We start from the raw sequence: 22,266 nt of genomic DNA on the forward strand, positions 1-22,266 counted from the left end.
CATACCAGAAACAAGGTCTGACTTCAAGTCTACCACATGAAGGGGTGCCTCCACAAAGCCGTCTCCAATGCCTTTGAGCAAAACACTAGCACCAACAGAAGAACTATCACAAAAAGGGCAACGCACTTTCCAAAATCAAGGACTGAGAAGCACCAGTATCCCGCAAAACTTTCACTTTTCTTGCTACATCGCTCTCTGCTACAGATACATATCCTACAGACACAAACGGTTCATACTCTTTCTGAATTTTTTCCATGTTCGCTGGAATAATTCCACTTTGTGAGTTTGACACAGTTTGTACGAATGCATTAGATGTGCACTAGATTCCTGTTTATTAGCCTGAAGTGAAGGACACTTTGACTTTATGTGCCCATACTGTTTGCAAGCATAGCACATTCTTTCTTCTGTTACCTGTCCTTGCTGGGACTGCGGTTTTATTTCATCTTTGACCTGTGATGAACTACTTTTCTGGCTTTTGCTCCAGTTTCCATTTTTCTTAGGTTCTATGCTCACTTTGTTTGAGATTTTGTGCGTGAGCACGTAATCATCCGCGATTCTTGCTGCTTCATCCAGCGAATCGACGCGCTGCTCCTCGAGATGTATACGAACATCCAGTCGCACGCTGCGCTTGAATTCCTCAAGTAGAAGAATTTCACGCAATTTATCATAATCATGATCTACATGGAGAGATGAGCTCCATCTGTCAAACAATTGCTCTTTTTGTTGTGAAAACTCCATATGAGTTTGCGATTCTTCCTTTCGCGCTTTACGAAATCGCTGCCTGTACGCTTCGGGTACAAGTTCGTCAGTTGTAAGCTTTTAGCACGCTCGATTTTACTTTATCGTAATCCGACACGCCGGCCATCGACATTGCTAAGTAGGCATCCCTAGCCTTACCGCTAAACTTACTCTGAATCAGGTGAGCCCACATTTCCCTAGGCCACCCCATGCTTTGAGCTAATTTCTCAAAGTGTTGAAAATACTTTTCCACCCCTTCCTCTTCGAATGGAGGGACCATTGAGCTTCGTTCTTCAACTCCAAATACTAGACTAACTCGTCCTGAGGACGGTCCGTACAATGTATCTAGATTCGGTCGATACACCCATCACACGACGCATGTATGATTTGCAAACCAGGCGTATTGCATTGATATACATTAAGCAATTCGACTTTAAACAAAATAATCAGATTGATATCTCCTCTGGTTTAGGTAAACCTGCATGCACATATACAAGTGTATTTGTGGTATTGTTTTATGATCTTGCCTATAGTTCTTGATCTAAATACTGATACAATGAAGTGACTGAGTTGCAATCTTCTGCTGCAGACATGTATATTTGTATTGATGTTTTGTATTTTTGCTTTGTTTTTGACAGGAAAATCAATATTATAAGTAATTGTTCATTCTTTCTAATACAAACGAATCCATTCTAATAAATAAAAGACTTTTATTTATGAATATCACGATTGGTCAATGTTCCATAAAGTGCATGTAAAATTTGTTCTCCATGTATTGTTAGTAATTATTACATAAAGCAAATAGATGTTGTGTTTCAAACTGTTTGTATTATTTAATGTTCTTCTTTCTTATTGTTTCGTCTTGGTTCTTAACAGGAATATCCAGATTGGTTCCAGTGAGAGTGAACCCATACCAACCATCTAGCTTCACATGTTATGTTGAGGGTATCCCACTTCCTGATGCATCCTCAGTCGATTTTTATCGACGTGCTGGAAGCACCAATAACAGGACAGAAATCACCAGGGGATCAAGCACTGTCTCAGGGTCAGAACGGGCTGTTGTCTTTGATGTTGATAGTGTGTATTCACAGGAAGATGGGGGATAGGAGTGCATTATTGTTGAAAGTATAGGCTATCCCAGTATGCCTATTACCAACCCAACCTATGGTGAGCAAACTGTGTGACATCAGTTTACTTTATATACCGCATGTCTAGATTATAGGCCTCAAGTTTGCGGGCATGAAATTCACTACGGACTGCCGGGCGGTATGGTGAAAAATATTGACCGGGCATAGTTATGTCTTTGTACGGGCGCATGAAGCTTTGTCAATTTAGATTTACAAACATTAAACAAATCGGGAAGAAACAAAATCGGGAAGAAAAAATATCGGGGGAAAATCGGGAAAAATGGAGAAGAAAAAACGGGAAACCGGTTTAAATCGGATTTGTACCAGGCCTGATACTTAAATAATGTAAACGTGGTAACATTCGCGGTGCTTTAATTTTCACGGATTTCGCGCTAAAGTCGGTGTCCACGAATATTAAAACCCGTGAATATTATAAGCATGACTTCTTATGCGTGTTTTGAACTGGCTTTATTGCATGCAACGCGAATTTAGGAACCCACGAATGTGTTTTGGGGTCGCTCAGCGTGAAACATAAATCACACAAAAATAACAGGGTACAGTACTTATGTGAGATACCTATTTAATATTGTGGGATTTTGCCGTTCTGAGGAAATGATGTACAACAAAATTTCCACTCATCTATAATCTTATTAGATATTCCTGACTCCAATACAACATTCCACAAATCACAATATATCAAAGTCCGCGAACACGCGATTGAATAAGTTGTAGCGAAATGTTCACAGTGACATCCTTCTCGAGCACAAGCAGATCAGATAAATATTCACAAGCACAAATTTTATATTTCTCCAAAATATGGGAAATTTTCCGCAAGAATGATATAAGTGTTATAACGTAGATAAAAAGAGCGGAGATATAATACTGTCCGCGAATGAAGAAGTAATGAATAGGCTAGCATAGATGTAAGCTAGAATGCCTCGAAAATATGGGGTAGAAACTTGTAGAGAATTGGTAATGACTACTCCAAAAAATGTCGTACTTCGACGTTTGAAGATATTTTGAGAAGTGATGTAGAAAAGGAGACGGAGGAAAGAAGATGGCAAATCTTGGTAGGTCCTCCTAGTCCCTGTAGTTTCGATTGGTCAACGTATGTCACATGAAAAAGTATTATACATCGTTGATTGGTTAATAGTGTCTCGATACTGCGCTTGCGCCACTTTCGCGTTGGTAGTAGAGGAACCTGTTCTTTCTCAAACTTTTACGGCCAAGGAAACGCGTCTCCAAAGTAGTCCGTAAATGGCAATTGCAGTTCGGTGATGTAAACATAAAGAATGACAGCGTTGAAAGAGGCGTTAATGGAAAATAAAAAGAAATTTTCAAAAACAAAGAAGCACTGTCATTGAGACGCTATAATAGAAAGCATGATATTACGTTCATTAAAGCAGATTCATTCTCAGTCACGCTCAGTGGCGTACGCAGGATTTTTTCAAGGGGGGGGGGAAGGGGGGGGGGGTTAAAATCGGGTCCAAAATTTCGCAACGACTCAGGAAAATATGAAAATCGCGCCGGCCAAAAAGTCGCTCAGTGGGGGGGGGGGGGGGGGGGGGGGGGGTAAGCGGGCACTTTTTTTGGGGGGGGGGGGGGAGTCCAAAAAAAATCGCAACGACTCAGTCAGCCGAAAAGTCGCTCAGTGGGGGGGGGGGGGGGTAAGAGGACACCTTTCTTAGGTCAGCCATGGGGTTTAATAATTAAAAAAAATAATAATAAAAATAAAAATCCAAAGGGGGGGGTTTTAGGGATTTTTTAGGGGGTTTACACACACAAAAATACCAAAGGAGGGGTTTAATCCCCAAACACCCCCCCCCCCCCCTGCGTACGCGCCTGGTCACGCTGTCAGTATAGAGGGTTACAGGGGATCGCATCAGGTATGTTGTTGGAGGTTATGGTTTTTCTGAACTTTCATTTCAAATGAAGAAGCAGGCATATGCCCTCCGTCTCCATAAAATAACAACCACAACAAAAACAAGTATAGCAACAAAAAATGTTACAACATCAATGACAATCATAACTATACCACAAACCACCACCACGACAACAACAACAACCACATACAAAACAACCATTGCATCAGCAACAACAGTCACAACAGCTGTAACAACATCAACAGACATGTGTTGCAAAATATGTGTGAAACCTTCAGTAATACAAACAAATGGCTATCTATTGATATTGATATTAATATTAACATGCAATGTCTGTTCTTATATTGATACAGTTGTTTGTACATGCAAGTCGCATCATGTAAATTGACCCTTACATAGACCCTACTGGCTACATGTGAATTAATTAATGAACTTTACAAGTGTATTAATTAATGAACTTTATATTTTGATATGTGAAATTGGTAATATTCTGGGTATATATGTAGCACTTTATACATCTACAATGTGCTTTACAATGTATTATTACCCCAGTCATTGTATTCAGGTTCGCTCACACACAACGTATGTACATTCTCTGCATCATAATGTTAGCAGTTCTGTAAGATGTCAGTATAGTATTCATGTGTAATTTTGACTTTATGGAAGAACTTAGAGTATAGATGTGTCATTGATTTTGACTGGTATTTTCATAAATTGTTTCGAGTATTTTCTCTTTTGTTTTTTCTTCAGTTCTGCCAGTCATTAACAAAGCACCACTGATAGTGGGTACCACGTCAACTACAGTAGGTCTTCGATGGAATGCACGGTCTGAAGAAGATGATATAGGTGATCCTCCTCTGGTAGGATATGATGTCTTTGTAATGAAGGATGGTGACTGGGTAGTGGATCAGAGAGTAGACCAACTCACAACATCAGCCTTTGTTATCAACCTGACACCCGACACAGAATACATGTTTCGTGTGGCAGCAGTGAGGGAAGGAACAGGTGGAACAGGACCCGTGTCTCCTAGCAACAACATAATAACCCGCTGTAAAAGTAAGGTTTAGTCTGCAGACAAAAATAAGACGTTGAGTGTGATATTTTTTTCAAATTTGTTCAGTTTGATTCGGTACATTTTATCTACAAGTATAGGTACGTGTATTACGGTATTAGTAAATGATTTGTATATATATTTGGTAATTTGGTATATTTACGACTTTCCAATGATTGAAGACTCTTTAACAAATTACATTTTATGAGTCAAATATGTCTCATAGAAATGTTTGTATTTGCCATTCCGTACTTTCTCCTTTTTAACTGTTTTGTCTTTCTAAAATTTGAAACAGAAAATTTCTTCTACAAAACATGCATTTTCCCCAAAATGTTTATAGTGCCCTCGACTGTGTTTTGCCCTTTGGTAGTTACATGTTTGACTTGTAAACGTTTAATTTAAAACCACATGAAGAGTTCTTGTTTTTTACCATAACCGTTGCATTTACAAACAATGAATTCATCTACTATAGGTCCAAGCCATTTAGTATCTTCTATATAATTTTAAACTTCAGAACCCAGTGCTTCTCCAACTGGATCACAAGTTTCAGCTATTAACCCTAAAGAGCTAGAGGTGACATGGGAGGTATGAAGTATTTTCAGAATAACTGTTTGGTCGCTTCGTGAAATGTAGTTGGATGGAAATACTCCTCCAGAGCACAAAATGCATAACTGTTACTGGTCATGTGTTATTGCATACAGGTAGAACCGCACCGTTTATGTGATATGAAGCTGATAAAACACTTACAACCTTAATAAGATTTAATTTTACCTATTTTTCCGTCGAGATTTGTCAAATAAAAACTCCTCCACACCACCAACTATTTTGTAATATTTCTTTACGTACCTAAACAATTGATTAAATGAAATAGATCTTGTGTAAACAAATATAAAAAGTGTACCAATTAGTTTTGTTTGCTTAGTTGAAAGTCAAAACTGTTGGCTTTATGAAATGGAGTTTTTATTTAATTTTACAGAAGGAAGCAAATATAGAATTTTTTTGAAATCAAGAGATTCTTGTTTAGCAGGATAGCAGCATCCTTATTAATGCGAAAATATATGCAAAATATAATAACATCGTATATAGTGTTGTTTATTAGTGTGAAAGTAACTTCTTTCATGTGGTTGTGCTGTATATAACATGTATTTGCACCTTTATGTTTCAGCACCTCCCCTCGGAATCAGCAGAATGCAGGAGTGGAGTGACCCATTATACGATCTACTATGCTTCTACTGGATCAACTTCTTCAAACTCTTTCCTGGTTTTTCGTGACACTAGCTCCTTCACGATAAGCGAGTTAGACACATATCTGGACTATACCATTCAATTAACTGCATCAAACAAAGACGCGGAGGGTGATAGAAGCAGTGAGACTATGAGCAAAACACTTGAAGAAGGTTGGTGTTAATGTTAGGATGTATTTTATCGTGAGGGTGAGGGAGTTGTTGCTTTGCTTTTTAAGTGACACAGTTAATATTCTTGTGTGTTTTTTTGCTAAAACCTTCGTCCAACATGGTTTGATTTTTTGGTTGATACTACTTTTGGTTCATTTCACAATATGCTTTCAGTTTCATCTATAAATTAAATTGGTCTTGATAGATTGGTAATCAGTCATGCTACTAGACTGCAAACTGTATGGTTCGTATACTGCTAAATCATTAAACCCGACTCGAGGACTACAGTTTGCTAGAATTAAACCTTGGTATAAACCATAGGTCCATGATATAACTTCGATGTTAAACTCAACTTCAGGCTATGCTTAAATCCAGCGTCGGGTTGAATGTTAAAGTATGGGCCAGTACATTAGATATCGGAGGAGATCGAGAGCAATGAAATCTGTAAATATATCTTTTAATAGCAGTGTTTGTATACTAAATTACTTTGTCTGCACAATATAGATCATATACATGACTCTTTGAGGCATTAGATTACTATTTCCTTATGTCATTACATTTTCATTATGATTCAAACCCCAATGTATTTTTTATACAATTAGTCGCTTTAATTGCAATCGAAATAGATTTGTTTTCTGGAATTAGAAATTGTACTAACCTGTTAAGACGAGAGTAACAAAAGTAATTGATATTCCGGAATATCAATACATAAGTCTACCATATTTCAACGTGACATTGTTATAAACCATTTTCTTCTAATCAGTCGCGCCTGCTCCTATCAATGTGGCTATACCGCAGAGTACTACAAGTTCCTTCACTGTATCCTGGTCTACCCCTCTACCATCTAACATCAATGGTAACATCCAGAAGTATATCATCCGCTACCAGCAAACTGATCCCGTTGTTGATAGTGACTATAAGTCAGAGGAAGTATTGAACGGTGCGTTTGAAGGAGAGCATACTGTGGTAGACCTCACAGCAAAATCCAACTACTCAGTTCAGGTAATACATGTCATATATTAATATCTACCTGTATACGGCATGGAAAGGTTGGGCCTGGAAGACACTGTTTGAAAGTGGTAATGAGGAATGAATTTACAAGTATGCTTGAGAAGTGAAGATGATGAAAATGTGAAAAGAGCATGGGATCTGGAAGTGGATGGCATTAGAGGGAAAGGAAGATCAACGATTTTAGGAAAAGATATGGTGAAGAGAAAACACAGTAAGGTTGGTCTAAATGAGAAGGATGATTGAGACAAGAAGAAGTGGAGGGAGGGCATAAAAGTCAGTAATCCCTCGCATGGGGTAAAATGCTGACTTTAATGAATAATTAAGATAATGCACACAAAGTGGTAAAAACTGCACATTTCTGATTCACTATGGACTGGGGCAGGCGCGTACGCAGGGGGGGGGGGGGGTAACCCTCCCCCTTTAATTTTTTTGATGTGTGTGTTTTGGAGGAAAACCCCTCCCCCCCCCCCTCCCCTTCGTTTTTTTGTTGTACAACAAATACATGCTAATGGATGACCTTAAAAAGGTGACCTTATCCCCCCCCCCCCCTTCCCCCCCCCCAACGAAACGAAATTTTGATCGGTCAAATTTTCAAATTTCGGGACCAAAACAAATAAAATATATGTCCTCTTAACCCCCCCCCCCCCCCCTGGCCTGGACTGGGGGTAGCTCTATTATGGCGCACAATGCAAGGATGCAATATATTCGCATGAAATGTCAAATATCCCTTTTTGAGAATCCGAACTTGAGATGCGATGTATAAAACAAAAATTGACAGCTGAATTTTCGTTTCTGTCTGAAAATTGAGCTCACTTGGCTTCTGAAAGATAAAGTTGAGTTCTGGTCATGCGATTGCATATGAAAGAAACGGTGTGGAATCGACCAGAAAAAGTTGATCATGTAGCACATAAGTATTGGTGTTTACTGCAAGGTTCCAGAGTCATCAACATGATAAGAAATTTGGCCCAGTCTTGGTGGAGTATCAAGCACTGAAGACAGAAATATGTATATGGGACTACACAACCATGTGGCATAACAATCGGGCCTCATTTCTAAGCTGTTACTTGTCATATTTGAATAGCCATGCTTTTCAAGGAACTTTTTTTTCTGATGTTTTTCCACACTTGTATAATAAAAATGATAACGCTCATAAATTATTTTTCACCTCTCCCAGAACCCAACCCTCTCTTTAAAGGACTTCTATAGATGTTATTTTAGAACGTATAGTTCGATTGTGGAAAGTTGTGGAAAGTTACCTGAGATTTGCCCTGACTCGGTTGCTAAAAGAATTTTTAAGAACAAATATAATCTGTATAGAATTATGGAAACCATAACGGAAATTGTTTAAACATTATTTAATTACATAGGTACAGACTGTTAATGGAGCTGGTTCCAGTAATTGGTCAGAACCTGTGAATGCTAAGACGGTACAATCAGGTAAGAGCATTATAAGGCTTATCACTATTGTGTTTGGATCACTGAAGTTAAGGAATCAAAACCAGGAATGCCGCTTTTAATTGGATAGGTAGAGCTTGAAAATCAAGCTGCAATTTTATTCAATCTGTGAATACAAATGAGACACAAAAGGATCATAAATACATGTACAATCTTTGCACATATAAATGAAGACTGATATATCCAAACATCAACTAAGTTAATGAAAGCTAAATGCCTACATCAAATTAACTGTATCCACTTCAAGCTCGACATATACTATCATTGAATCAACAGATAAACAAATCTAGAAGTTTCTGACAGTGCAGTTTCTATGCTCTGTTCTGAAACTGAAATCAAGTCAAAATACTACTTTAACTTCTTGAAATGTGTAGTGTAACCTCATTATAATAAACTCACTAAGACTAAGGAAACTTCCCCGTTAAATACGAAGCCTAATCTAAAACATCACCAAAAACAATGTCTCATTAATCAAATATAAGATTAAACCCCTAGTCCTTTGTTTACATGATAACTCACAAACTTCCATTTAAAGAGCAAACATTTCCAGTTTATAAGCTTACTAAACCACCTGGATACATGGTATTAAACATATCTACATAGATGAAGCGATATTTAAAGAGAAGGTTGAGTTCTGGGAAGAGGTGAAAAATAATTTGTGAGCATTACTCATTCTTATTATGCAAGTGTGGAAGAACATCAGATAATGTCCTCTGAAAAGCATGTCTCTTCAAATGCCTTCATATTCTAAATATGCATGTAACATCGTAAAAATCGGGGGCCGGCTTTTTACGCCACGTGTTCGTGTAGTCCCATATACATCTTTCTGTGTATAGTGTTTGTAAGTTTACCAAGACTTGGCCAAAATTCTTATCATTTCGATGATTCCAGAACCTTGCAATACACACAAATTCTTATATGCTAGATGATCAACCTTTCTGGTCGGTTCCACACCGTTTCTTTCACAATGCAATCGCATGACCAGAACTCAACTTCATCTTTAACATCGCGTCTGTATGTTATGCATTGTCATTTCTAAAAGCAATAAGACTTCCAATGTAACTCACACAACGTAGACCCTATCACTATTCAGTTTTGTGCATAGCGATTTATACACTGTACTCGGTACACATTAATTATGTAATATCATTTTTCCTCAACAACCTGACCAAAACAAATTCTTAAATCACCACATATGAAAAGCATGATATTTTAAATATAAACTTACTTCTATGGCGACATTTCCTGGCTAACTAAAACAACATAGTAAGACTTTCGTCTCCTGTGGATCCTTTCCTAACGAAAGAAACATGGCATCTGCGAACACGTCGCTCTGCACTGCACTAGAATTAGCATAAATTCCATACGCGCTATGCATGGTAGACGTAAAATAAGCTATACGGTGTATTCTGAATTGAAAGGAAAACAATTCAGCTAACTCCTGGTTTGTCAACAAACCAGTGTTCATACATAAAACCTTTTCCATGAGAATTTAAACTTTGGCTACTAAATTCTACTCATTCCACTATTTGATACAGGACCATATGTTTCTCATAGGCAATGCATTAAGAAGTGTATCACAAAGTTCTATATTAACTGCTGGTACTTATATGATGTATGTATCTCAAAACTTGTCATTCTTTAGTTCCTTATGTTCCATGGATGTCGCATTTTGTCAAAGATTGTCTGCATTGAACACCTTTAGAACACCATGAACAAAATTAAAGATAAATAATAGTTTTTATACAGAATACCACTTCTAATTAATTTCTTGTCCTTGAGATCCCGCAAATCATGGGAAATGGATCTATAAACAGCAAATAACACATAGCCAGGGGCGTCTCCAAAGGGGGGTATGGGGGTGCGACACCCCCCCCCCCCTTCTAATTAATTTGTTGTCTTTGAGATCCCGCAAATCATGGGGAAATGGATCTATAAACAGCAAATAACACATAGCCAGGAGCGTCTCCAAAGGGGGGTGTGGGGGTGCGACAACCCCCCCCCCCCTCCCCCCACCTGTCAGGATATTGTCGGTAAAATTGCGCTGCCGTCGGGAAAAAAGAAAAAGGGGGAGGGAAAAAGAGAGGGAAGGGAAAGAAAAGGAAAAGAGAGGAAAGAAAGGAAAATAAAGGAAAGAAAGGATACGCGCCTGCATTCAAATATATGGTTGTGATACTGACTTAGTCGACGAAAAAAATCGTATATATTTCATGTCGTCGAGCAAAATGACAATTTGCGCATATGCAAGTATCATAGATAGTTCATAGGAAAAACAATTTAGCCTTCGGACACGGATTAATAGGGTTAAATTTGTAGGTATTTTGGACATTTAATTTTGTCGGTAATTGGTGGCTAGTTTTGTCGGTAATCTTTGGCCTCTTCACCCCCCCCCCACTGAAAAAGGTCTAGCGACGCCCCTGCCCCATAGCAAGTAAGTTGTAAGTTCTAAACACGTACTTTTAGAGCATTGTTTTTCTTCAATACATATGCTTGCGAACTCCGTAACAGCAGCGATTCAATCTTTACTCAAAGGAACTGATGCTGTGACTAGCTGTCAACATTTCAAACATCTGCTTATACTTATAGTAGCTAATGTTCCTTACTGCAAAATACATGCATATACAAACACAACAATTCAATGCAATTAAATTCTTTTTTTGCAATGACGACCTTCGTCATTGCCTTGTTTTCGTTCACATTCTGCCCCATTAATATTCTCCTTTTCCTCCTTTTCCTTTTCCTTATCGTCAGGAAATCGCATTCGTTTTGCACGTAATGTTTGTTATTCCTAGTTAGGTGCTTTTCTCATGTCCTTTTCCTTTCACATTTCATAGGCATAGTCTCTAACATCCCTTCAAGGTCACTACATTCTTCGATTTTCGAAATCACTCATGCATAACCGTCCAGGCGCCATTTTGTCCGTTTCTGGTCCATTTTAAGGCCTTTCTTTCTTCCTTCCTATCTCCACTATCCTAGATCCTACACATTTCTAACAAATTCCTCTAGATAGTCCAAGAGATGTTCTTTTATCTGCGACGTATAACCTGCCCTTCAAAATGCCATCTTCATACTCAAAATTCAAATCTGAAACCGACTCCGTCAACTATCTCTCAAATTCTTGAAAAATTGACACCTAAATAATCTAAAACTGCCATAACTTTCTCATATAAATTCCGTTTTGTATTTAAATCTCACAGTATCCTTATCTCATAATTGCACATAGCCATGCCAAATTTCACGCTCCAATGACTTTGCACAACATAAATAGCGCCCTCTAAAGTTCTGGGAATTGGCTTTCTCTCTGTGGCCGTATCTCCATAATGGCTTGGCAAACCCGTACCCTTTTTTGGATTTAGATACTTGAAGATATGCCCTTTCCAGCCATATACAAAATTATATACCCTATCACTGACCAAATTTGAGAAAATTGCCCTCCAAATTCGCCATTTTCAAGAAAATTGAGAAATAACTTCAACTTGCTCTAAAATGGCGATCGTTATACCTACATCAATGAAACTTGGCACACATATGTATCCATATACGTGACAACTGTTTACAAAGTTTGGTAAAATTCGAATATGTCAGCGCAAAGTTATCGCCAAAAATGATTAATTTACTATGGATTACGTAATAGCGCGTTCAATGCGCGCAATACATTGCGCGCAGTTAACAATGGTGTCAAACTGACCGCAATGAAGTGCCCTTTCGGATGATACCAAGTATTATATATGTTCACACAGAAAATTGTGAGTAAATCGCATTTGAACAAAGATCACTACACGAATTCCGCCGAGTTTCCGCCCGAACCTAACACGTTTCGGCTATGACGTCATTTTTTCAGACTGCTTTTCGCCCCTTAAACGTCCTTTTTTTTCCTTGAAAATTTGCAGTGACATGCCGAGTTCCAATACGCAGGGCACCTCTTGGCCGGATTTTTGAAATTGGTCAAGGGGGCCATTTAAGACGCCATTTTGTCCTATACATCTATTTTACATCACGTGTTTCGATAGGATTATCATAGAAAAAAAGAGAGTGGTTTACAATAACAACCATGAAATTCTCTTTCTAATGATACCAAATACGGCCCATAAAGAGACGTAAAGAGAGAGAGAAAAAACAATTTAACTCCGGCCATAATACAGATCCTGCACGTTTTCCGCCCATTCATTACACGCATTGTCTATGGGGCATATCGGGTTCACGCTACAGACTTCGTGCAAATTGCTCTGGATAGTCCGAGAGAAGCTCTTTCGTTTGACACGTAGAAACACGGCGTCATTGCACGCACATCGTTCTGACACGATTGCATTTCTAGTTTTCTCTTTCAATCGTTCTTATTTAAAATGATGGTACATTTTAACATATTCACATTTTTATATACATATAGATCAATTTGCACAATACAATACATTAACAAAAATAAACATGACATTGAAAGGGAAGGAGGGCCGACTAAACAGCAGAGCTTGTAGGGTGTAAGCCCCCTATAAAATTAATTATTATGAATTATTATTTAATGAGAAGAAGAAAAAAAAACTGATTCAGTAATAATAAAAAAATCATATTTAAACGCAAAACATTGATAAATACAAACATGTTTATAAAAAGAAACAATAAAAGTTGCATAAAGTAACACTAAAAATTATATTTGATCGGGGAATGCTTTTAAGTCTCCTTTTGAAAATTTGTATCGAATTACACTGTATAATATCATTTCACAGTTTTGGACTTGTAAAAAGAAATGTCTTTTGTGCAAAAGATGTTCTATTTAATGGTAGATGAAAAGAGCTCGCCTGGCGAGTGAGGTAACTATGAATCGAATCATTTCTTACGAACATAATCATGAATAAATAAACGAATACAAATAAATACTAAATTCCCCCGTCTCCCTAGGCTTTAATACAGAAGGTATCAAATTCCTGTGATTGATTGGTACATCTATTTTCATTTATTGCAATACTTTCTAGGTGGCCCTCCCAGTGCATCGATAGGACCGATAGTAGGGGGTGCCATGGCTGCCCTCTTTATTATCATCCTGGTCATTATTCTCGTCCTTGTCATCTTTAGAAGGTAAGTGACAGGGAAAACGTTGTCAAATGGTCATTAAAATAGTTGGAATACACTGTTAAAAGACACAAAATAAACAAAGACTAAAAACGATCACAAACTTCCATCCATTATTTTGCATAAGTTGCAAAAGATATGATTTGTTTTTAAACTATAGAATGACTCAATATATTGGTTAAATAAATAAAATCAAAGATTACATATCACCGTCAGGAATTTTCCTTTACAATGTTGGGTGTTTGGATTATATACATGTTTCTCACTTTAGGTCAGTAAGGAACTCTTTGCACAAAAAGTCTCATCTTTGATGGATTGCAAGGAAAATCCAGGTCAATTGTTGCATAGATAATATGATATGCAAAACGAAACCCAATGGAAATGAATATTAACCAGACATTACTAAATCTCATGCTTAATTTTAACTTGGTAATCATGTAGCTTTACATGAAAGTTGGTTTATATATTCATGTGCATACAAATAATTCGAATTCTGATTGCTTCCTGAAAAGGCTTATTTAGTGATTCTTTTTATCGGTTGACCCTTTTTATTTGTTAATGGTTTGTGCATGATTTTTATCATCGTTTTTTTAACCAAACTTGACCTGCATGGTAGCATATTGACTCTTTATAAGCCACACAAATAATCCCCCTGTGCAATGTCGTATTTATTATGCGATACATATATCAAGGTCTTTGAAATTATCTAACTGAATGTGTATCAGTTTTTTGTGCAAAATATGTGGTGGTACACAACTATTAGAAATATGGATATTTCAGCCGTCTCTGAACCGATTTTGTTATTTAAATTGTATGTTCTTTCAAATTTGACAGTCAGTTTTTCATTATCTCACAAAAAATTATTTTGAAGGAGGAAATTAATGGTTTTTTTTAATTGAATTTCACTTCCAGGATCAAACAAAGACGTTTAAAAGCTGAACCAGCCGCGTCCCCACCAAACAATACACGTGAGACCTCATCAAAGTATGAGAACCCTGTATTTGATGACTCCAACCAAGACCCCAATACATACGAAGACTTGAATGCTGATACCCATGCCTACCAAGATCTCAATACAGATACCCCAAACTACCAGAATATTACCGACCCCCATACGTATCAAGATCTAAAGAAACCCAACACCGACGTTACCTATCTAGAAGCCATAACATCAGATCCGGGAGACACTTACGAAGAAATATAGAGCCAGCCCAAGCGAGGCAGAGGGATGTGGTGCCAGCAGGATACATACTGGATCAACAATAATGAACAGGTTATGCAATACACAGAGTTGGTAATATTTATCATGGTGCTCATAATTCCTAAATATTCATGTGCTCATACTACGATAGTACACTATTTCAATTGATGCAAGAATTATAACGAAACTTAAACAGCTACTTTGTACTAATGTTATAGAAACATTAAATACCTTATGTGGTTTTTATATCTTTACTAGTTTGTAAATAAAGGGCTGAAAGGGTACATTTACGTTTAAATTCGTCGAAGTAACTATCATTAACAATGCAAAAATGCCACTTTACACTTATTCAATACTTTTGTACAGTAATCTGTTTTTATCTTGTTTTTTACTTGAAGCGGTGTAACATTTCTCATCTTCAAGTCATAGATATATTTTGTATAGATTGGTTAAACGTGTAGATTATATAGATTTATTCAAAATCTTGTGCCTGCAGGACAAATATTTAGTTTTAAGCTTTAAGCTACATGCTGGATCAACAATGATGAACATGATATGTAATGTAATACACAGAGCTGGCAATATGAAACATGGTGCTCATACTACGATAGTACACTATTTCAATTGATGCAAGAATTATAACGAAACTTAAACAGCTACTTTCAAAATGTTATAGAAACAGTAAATATCTTATGTGGTTTTTATATCATTACTATAGTTTGTAAATTAAGGGATTAAGGGTAAATTAACTTCTAAATTCGTCAAGGTAACTGTTATCTACAATGCAAAAATGCCACTTTTCACTTATTCAATACTTTTGTACAGTAATCTGTTTTTATCTTGTTTTTTACTTGAAGCGGTGTAACATTTCTCATCTTCAAGTCATAGATATATTTTGTATAGATTGGTTAAACGTGTAGATTATATAGATTTATTCAAAATCTTGTGCCTGCAGGACAAATATTTAGTTTTAAGCTTGTGTAAGAATATATATTATTAAGTAATAAGGTTTATTAGCCGCCAGCACCATTGTCGAAAAATTTAGTATAATTCCTTTAAAACACGTCGGTCACCCTTTTGCCCAAGTAACGCATGGAAAAATGCATGATAGATAGTTCAGCCTTCGCTTGCTTTCTTCACCTTTCTGCCAGTCACCTGTTTGTCACACGTGCAATTTTGCACAAACCAATAGGCACCAATTATTGACTGAAGCATTGCTTTGTGCAGCACAATCCGGCGCTTTGTCAAATTACTAATTTCTGGTCTTGATTAGCTCCGTGACAACCATTTTAATACTGGTACAGATTAATGTTACACTGCAACTGTTAAATTCCTGAAGTGGAGCAGGGGTTTAATTGTGTTGCATGAAAAGAGTTAACTCGTGAAATAAGCTGTGATAAATAAATAAATGCAAAGTGACACCAAGACTTTTCAGGGTTTTTTTTTCTAGATGGGGTGCCGAATCTGCCATTATTCCTCCCAACTTCAGAATATTGAGACCAGCCTGAATAGTAATTGAATGCACGTAGTTCATTTGCTCTGAAGATCAAGATATCTTTCTCTCTCTCTCTCTCTCTCTCTCTCTTTCCTTCTTTCTCTCTCTCTCTTTCTCTCTTTCCTTCTCTCTCTCTCTCTCTCTTTCCTTCTCTCTCTCTCTCTTTCCTTCTCTCTCTCTCTCTCTTCTTATCTATGTTTATCATGTCGGTCACTCCGTCTATCATGGATGTTTAAGTATTTAACAGGTGAACAAAGTGCTTGGAAAATTTTGTTTAAATATTGAATCAAGAAAATTGAGTATTTGCCTCTTTGTTCACATTTGAATTGCAAAAAGAGCAATATGTATTGTTGTGACAATGGCATTTGAAATTACTTTATCACCTAAGTCATTTGTTTCGTGTACTATTGATGCATGACATGAATACACAATATTTGTAATAGCACTTTCTCAGGCAATGTGCCTAGTATAGCGCCACCTATTGATATTCACTAAGAAGGATACATGAACATGGTTTTACCATGAACAGAGGTTCAAGAATCCCTTTTTTGTCAGCGCATCAAGGAGATTTAAGTCATAATGTTGTCATTAAGTCAGGCAAAGAGGTTAGTTTTGTTATATATTTAATGTATTTCTATGAATTTTCGAAACATAAAGTGGAATTTAGTGTTTATGTTTTGAATTTCATACTGAGAGATGTTGATGTTTGCAGTATGTAATGTAATGTAAGAAATACAAGCCCATGCTGGTTTAATATGATGTATGTACATTTTACCTTGTATCAAGAACAAAGATAACAGTTAAGATACAACCAAATACTTTGAAAATATATTATGAGAGTGCTGAAGCACTAGGTAGAGATTTTGAATTTATTATTGTCTAGTTAATTGTTCAACCAAGCTATTATAGTGAAGTCTAGTTGAGACACTTGTAGTGCGAGTTTGTATTTATGTAAAGCCGTAATGCAGATGGACTAGAATAGTGACTGGGAAATTTGAATAGGTTATGAAGATCATGACACAATTTACATTATTTCATGAGTTTCTCAAAAAGACTGTGTTATTGCTGTATTGATGATGCTATGATGTTCTTGTATTTACGATTCTTTATCTGTGATTTATCCACAATTTTCACGGAATGAAACGGATGAAATGGTTACTCAAATCAATGCTACAAATTCCCGTAGAAGCCTTTGTTCAGAATTGTTTATTTGATATCGACCTCGCTGCAGCCACAGTATCGTATTTGTAGAAAAGAAAACAGTTGCCTAACTTTTATGTTGACATGTTTTGTTCCTGAGGTGAATTGAAATACATTTATATGTTTAAAGTAACAGATATCGAAAATGAAATGATTTGGTAAAATAGCGATATTAAAAATAGATATGGGTTATTGCATTTTCCAAACTGGATAAGAAATAATATACTTAGAGTGTTACAAGTCTTAGTAAACAGTATTTGGAAAGAAGTTGATTCCATTTTTTATATAAATTTTCAAGAAAATGAATTACTTTCCGCCTTCAAATTGGCAAAGTTAAAGTGTATTTTTTTCTGATTTTTGGTTGCAGAAGTATAGGATACAATATGTAAATACTTCAGATACACAGATCCCAGATACAACTAACCACCTTTTCAAGGTTTGTCAAAAGGTTTCGCCTTTTTGGAAACTTGTATTCAAATTAATGGATACTTTAATTTTTAAACTCTTAATGAACGAAAAAATTATTTTGATAGGTCATGAAATAGAGAGAAGAGAACTGAATCTTGTAAATCTTATTTTAAACCTTGCTCAGTTTATTATCTATAGAAACTATATTAGAGAATGTTTTGGAAGTGAAAAGCACAGGATACATGCTGTATTTGATGAAAGAATTAAAGGTAGAAATTCGCACCTATCTCAATATGGAATGTAATCATAAGAAATTTGATACAAACGAAGTAACTAAAATATTTCATTATTTTAGTTAGTGATTATGTCACATTGGTTTCATGTTTTGTACTACAGAGTGAGTCAAATAAACTAAGTATACACCAAGCAAAATTCCTAATTATTTTAAAAATCATTTATGAACAGTAAACTATTATACATCTAATGAAAAAGTGTTTTATCCCAAATTATTTGGTATCATTTCTGTGCGGTATGTGGTCACGCTTGGATGAACAGGAGACATTGTTTAAGAGAGTGCAAAAGTCGACTTGCGCGAAAGTGATGCCTATACGCTCTTTGCAGATCCTAAAAACATCCCTGAGAAAACTAATCATGCCATACATATAAAAAAAACACACACGGAGTTAAACTCAGTCAGTCACGCATACACACCTACACACGCACACACACGAACACACCACCGCCGGCGCTCTCGCACACTCAGATAAATGAAAAGTATACGCAGCCAAGTTATTATTACGTAATGAACATTTCTGTAAAATCGCAAATTTCCCATTTAATATAAAAACGGAATTTAAATTCAATCATAATGCCATAATAAAAATTTGTGGCATCACAATGAATTGTTTCTCCCAAGGACTTGGTCAGTCTGCATTTAAATAAGCTTTGTGTGTGTGTGTGTTCCTTGTGTGTGTTTGTGTGTGTGTGACTTTGCTTCTGAAAAAAGCATATTGCAATGCATCTCATTTAATACATTCAATTCATTCTCTTCCTTTGATACTTTTGCGCAAGTCGATTCTTGCACTCTCGCAAACAATGCCTCCTGTTCATCCCAGCGTGAACACACCACACAAAAATGACACCAAACGATTCGGGACATAATACTCGTTCAAAACATGTATGATAATCTTTTATTCATAGCTGACTTGAAAATAAATTACACTTTTCTGAGTGTAAACTTTTTTTTTTTACTCACACGGTATATATGATATGTTACAATCGCATGGATTCTGTATATAAACATTGTTGTAAATAGTTTTTTTTTTTTTTATAATATGAACAAATAAAGTCCCTCGAAAGAGGATAAACGGAAGAAAAAAATAAAAATGTATCTCACTCCTTTCTCCCCAATCACCTAGCTTTCTTCTCTCTCTCTCTCTCTCTCTCTCTCACCTTCTCTCTCCCTCATCTCATTCTCTCTCACTCATCGTCCCACTCTCTCTTTCTCTACTTGTCTCCCTCCTACCAGCTCTCACTCCCTTCCTCCTCTCTCCTTTATCCCCAGTCACCTAGCTCTCTTCTCTCTCCCTCATTATCCCACTCTCTCTCTCTCTAATCTCTGTCTCTCTCACTCATTATCCCACTCTCTCTCTCTCACACTCTCTCTTATCTCTCTCTCTCTCTCTCTCTCTCCCTCATCTCTTTCTCTCTCACTCATTATCCTCTCTCTCTCTCTCTCTCTCTCTCTCTCTCTCTCTCTTTCTCTACCTGTCTCCCTTCTACCAGCTCTTACTCCTTCTGTTCCCTTCACTCAATTCTCCTCTATTTCCCTAACTGTTTACCTCCGCTAACTACAATTATTTATATTTTATCGTAGTTGTATAATGTACCAAGTAACACAACAGATGTTTTATTCCAACAAACATATGTCCTCAAAAATATTGTTAAAAATGTAGTAACATACTGATGTGTACATACAAGTCCTTGATTTACATCAGAAGTGTGGATGCGTGTGTTTATCCCCCCCCCTTCTCTCTCTCATTTTCTCTCTCTCTCTCTCTCTCTCTCATTATGAAGAAAGGGAGAGAGTAACTGTGTTATAGGACACATAGATCAGATGACATGTGCTCCATGGTCTATCTCCTATCTCCTGCACGAGTCCCTTCTACATTCATGTTTAACCCTAGTCCCAACTCTGTACCTTAACCTGAACCTCTACCTAATGGTAACCCAATCGCAATACTAACCCTAACCATAAATGTCACCTGAACAAATATCAGGTTACCACGAAAGAATATTAAATGTAATCATGGACAGAATTACTATTAAGATTTATCCTTTTTGTTTTTATTCACGCAGTTTAATAACATTCTATATATATATAAATGTTTAGATAACATACACAGCCTAATAAATTCAAACTAAGATTTTTTTGTTACTCAATGAATATGTCACCTAGAGAATGTAGGCAAAAGCAAAAAATTGGTAAAGCTTGTTCAGTTTGTGAGAATGCATTTTGCTTAATCCATCTACCAATTAGAAAAGTAATCATCTGTAACAATTTGACAAGAACCAATTGCATGTCCATGATTTTGTAGCAAAAAAGAATGCGATTCCAACTATCATCTTGGATAAATGTGAATCACCTTAAATTGATATTAAAACATTTTATCTAGTCACCAGGGCCCTGTTTCACAAAACTTGTCATCCGTTACAAGGTACCATAACTTTTATAAGCTACTAAAATCGTGGCATTGATTGGCTGAGAGCAAATTTGTAAATTTGTCATAGTAATTTAGCATTTGTTATTGAGGAAAAATTTTATGAAACAGGGCCCAGAATCATGAGTGTAATATAGGTATTTTGTGTAATTACTCAAGAGTCCATTCATTTCATACGAAAATTTATAAAAAATCATTTTCCACCTCTATGTGTATAATGACGTTTTGCATGGTATGGGTCGACGACTGTCAGATTAATCCACAAAGTACCTCAAAATACTTCAAAATATGAGTATTCCAAGGCACTTGTCTGTAAAAGTATACAACTATAAAGGCCCATACTAACAGAGTATACAACTATAAAGGCCTATAGACTAAGCAATCATTATTTTTTTTTTATTAAGTTATGAAAAACTAATACAAATTCAGCTACAGAATATTTCTAACATTTACATGCACCTAACAAATCTAATCACTCCTAAAATCCTTTTCTAAGTATCCTATTCTAACTAAGTATCCAGTTTGCGATGTTGAATACTAGTGTGTGTATGTCTGTGATGTTGGTCTCAAAGAAACGATTATTTTTTACCAAGTATACCATGAACCATCTTCAAAGGCATGAATCACTATTACAGATGAAGACCTGGCCCTTGTTAATGAAACGACCATTGCAGCAATTGGACTGGAAGAACTTTATTTAAAATTTAATTTAATTAAGGAACTTTACATAGCTATCCTGATCTAAGGAGACATGAACGAACAAACCATTAGAATATATATCTGTTTTAACCACAGTACAATATAAACTTCAAACAAAGTTTACACTCGAAAGCCAGTGAGGCATTAACATTTTGGGTGCTTTCTTCAACTCTCTGCAAGGTCACTTGTTTACCACACGTGCACAAAATGATAGAGACACCACTAAACAACACGATTAATTGTGCATCATGATTTTGCAAAATTAAAATAGATTAATCTTGCACTGGACATAGTTAAATAATCTTGAAAGCCTTTGGTAGGCCTATATCTATCCCATAAAAGAATAACATTGGCTAACATGTGGTAAAGGGACGATATCTGCATCGCATATAAATAGTATACATTATATGTTATTCTGACCATCAGAGAATGGTGAACTTGTGCTTTACTTGTATCGTATTGTGACAAAAGTGATGTTTAAATGTCTTATCATTTTCAAGATAAGTAGTATTAGTAAGGGACATCAAAAGGCCTGTCATACACTTTTAGAAAGAGTTAGCACCTTTCTGTCTCTGAATAGACAAATCATAAAGGCCCAAATTCACAAAGGAGGTTTAAATTCAACCCATGGTTTAAATCTTTATTTACATAACCCATCAGCGCGACACAGTCAGAGGTCCAATATTAGACGCGCGCAAGGCAAGCAACACCTATTTTGCACTAATTTTTAAACCATGGGTTATGTAAATGAGGGTTTAAAGTAACCATGGGTTGAGTTAAACCTCCTTTGTGAGTACGGGCCCTAGTGTTTACATCACCA

The 22,266-nt window shown here is 36.4% G+C and overlaps 1 protein-coding gene across 1 annotated transcript; it reads left to right on the forward strand.

Moving 5' to 3' along the window:
• The first annotated feature begins 1,846 nt into the window (after window positions 1-1,846).
• LOC115928757 (receptor-type tyrosine-protein phosphatase kappa-like) lies at window positions 1,847-14,927 on the forward strand. Its single transcript, XM_030996630.1, has 8 exons — window positions 1,847-1,905; window positions 4,499-4,804; window positions 5,314-5,384; window positions 5,965-6,196; window positions 6,957-7,195; window positions 8,572-8,641; window positions 13,627-13,729; window positions 14,636-14,927. Exons 1-8 carry the CDS (start codon window positions 1,881-1,883, stop codon window positions 14,925-14,927), a joined length of 1,338 nt encoding a protein of 445 aa, XP_030852490.1. The 5' UTR covers window positions 1,847-1,880.
• Window positions 14,928-22,266: the final 7,339 nt, after the last annotated feature.

The sequence above is a fragment of the Strongylocentrotus purpuratus genome, unplaced genomic scaffold (assembly GCF_000002235.5).
Source record: "Strongylocentrotus purpuratus isolate Spur 01 unplaced genomic scaffold, Spur_5.0 spur5_scaffold_3, whole genome shotgun sequence".
NCBI lineage: Eukaryota > Metazoa > Echinodermata > Echinoidea > Camarodonta > Strongylocentrotidae > Strongylocentrotus > Strongylocentrotus purpuratus.

What these genes read in the sequence shown, in the direction of transcription:
- LOC115928757 (XM_030996630.1), top strand. Translation starts at nt 1,881, where the DNA reads ATGCCTATTACCAACCCAACCTATG. An exon ending in AATCCAACTACTCAGTTCAG is followed by an intron (nt 7,196 to 8,571) that starts GTAATACATGTC and finishes TTAATTACATAG; the next exon opens with GTACAGACTGTTAATGGAGC. An exon ending in TGCTAAGACGGTACAATCAG is followed by an intron (nt 8,642 to 13,626) that starts GTAAGAGCATTA and finishes AATACTTTCTAG; the next exon opens with GTGGCCCTCCCAGTGCATCG.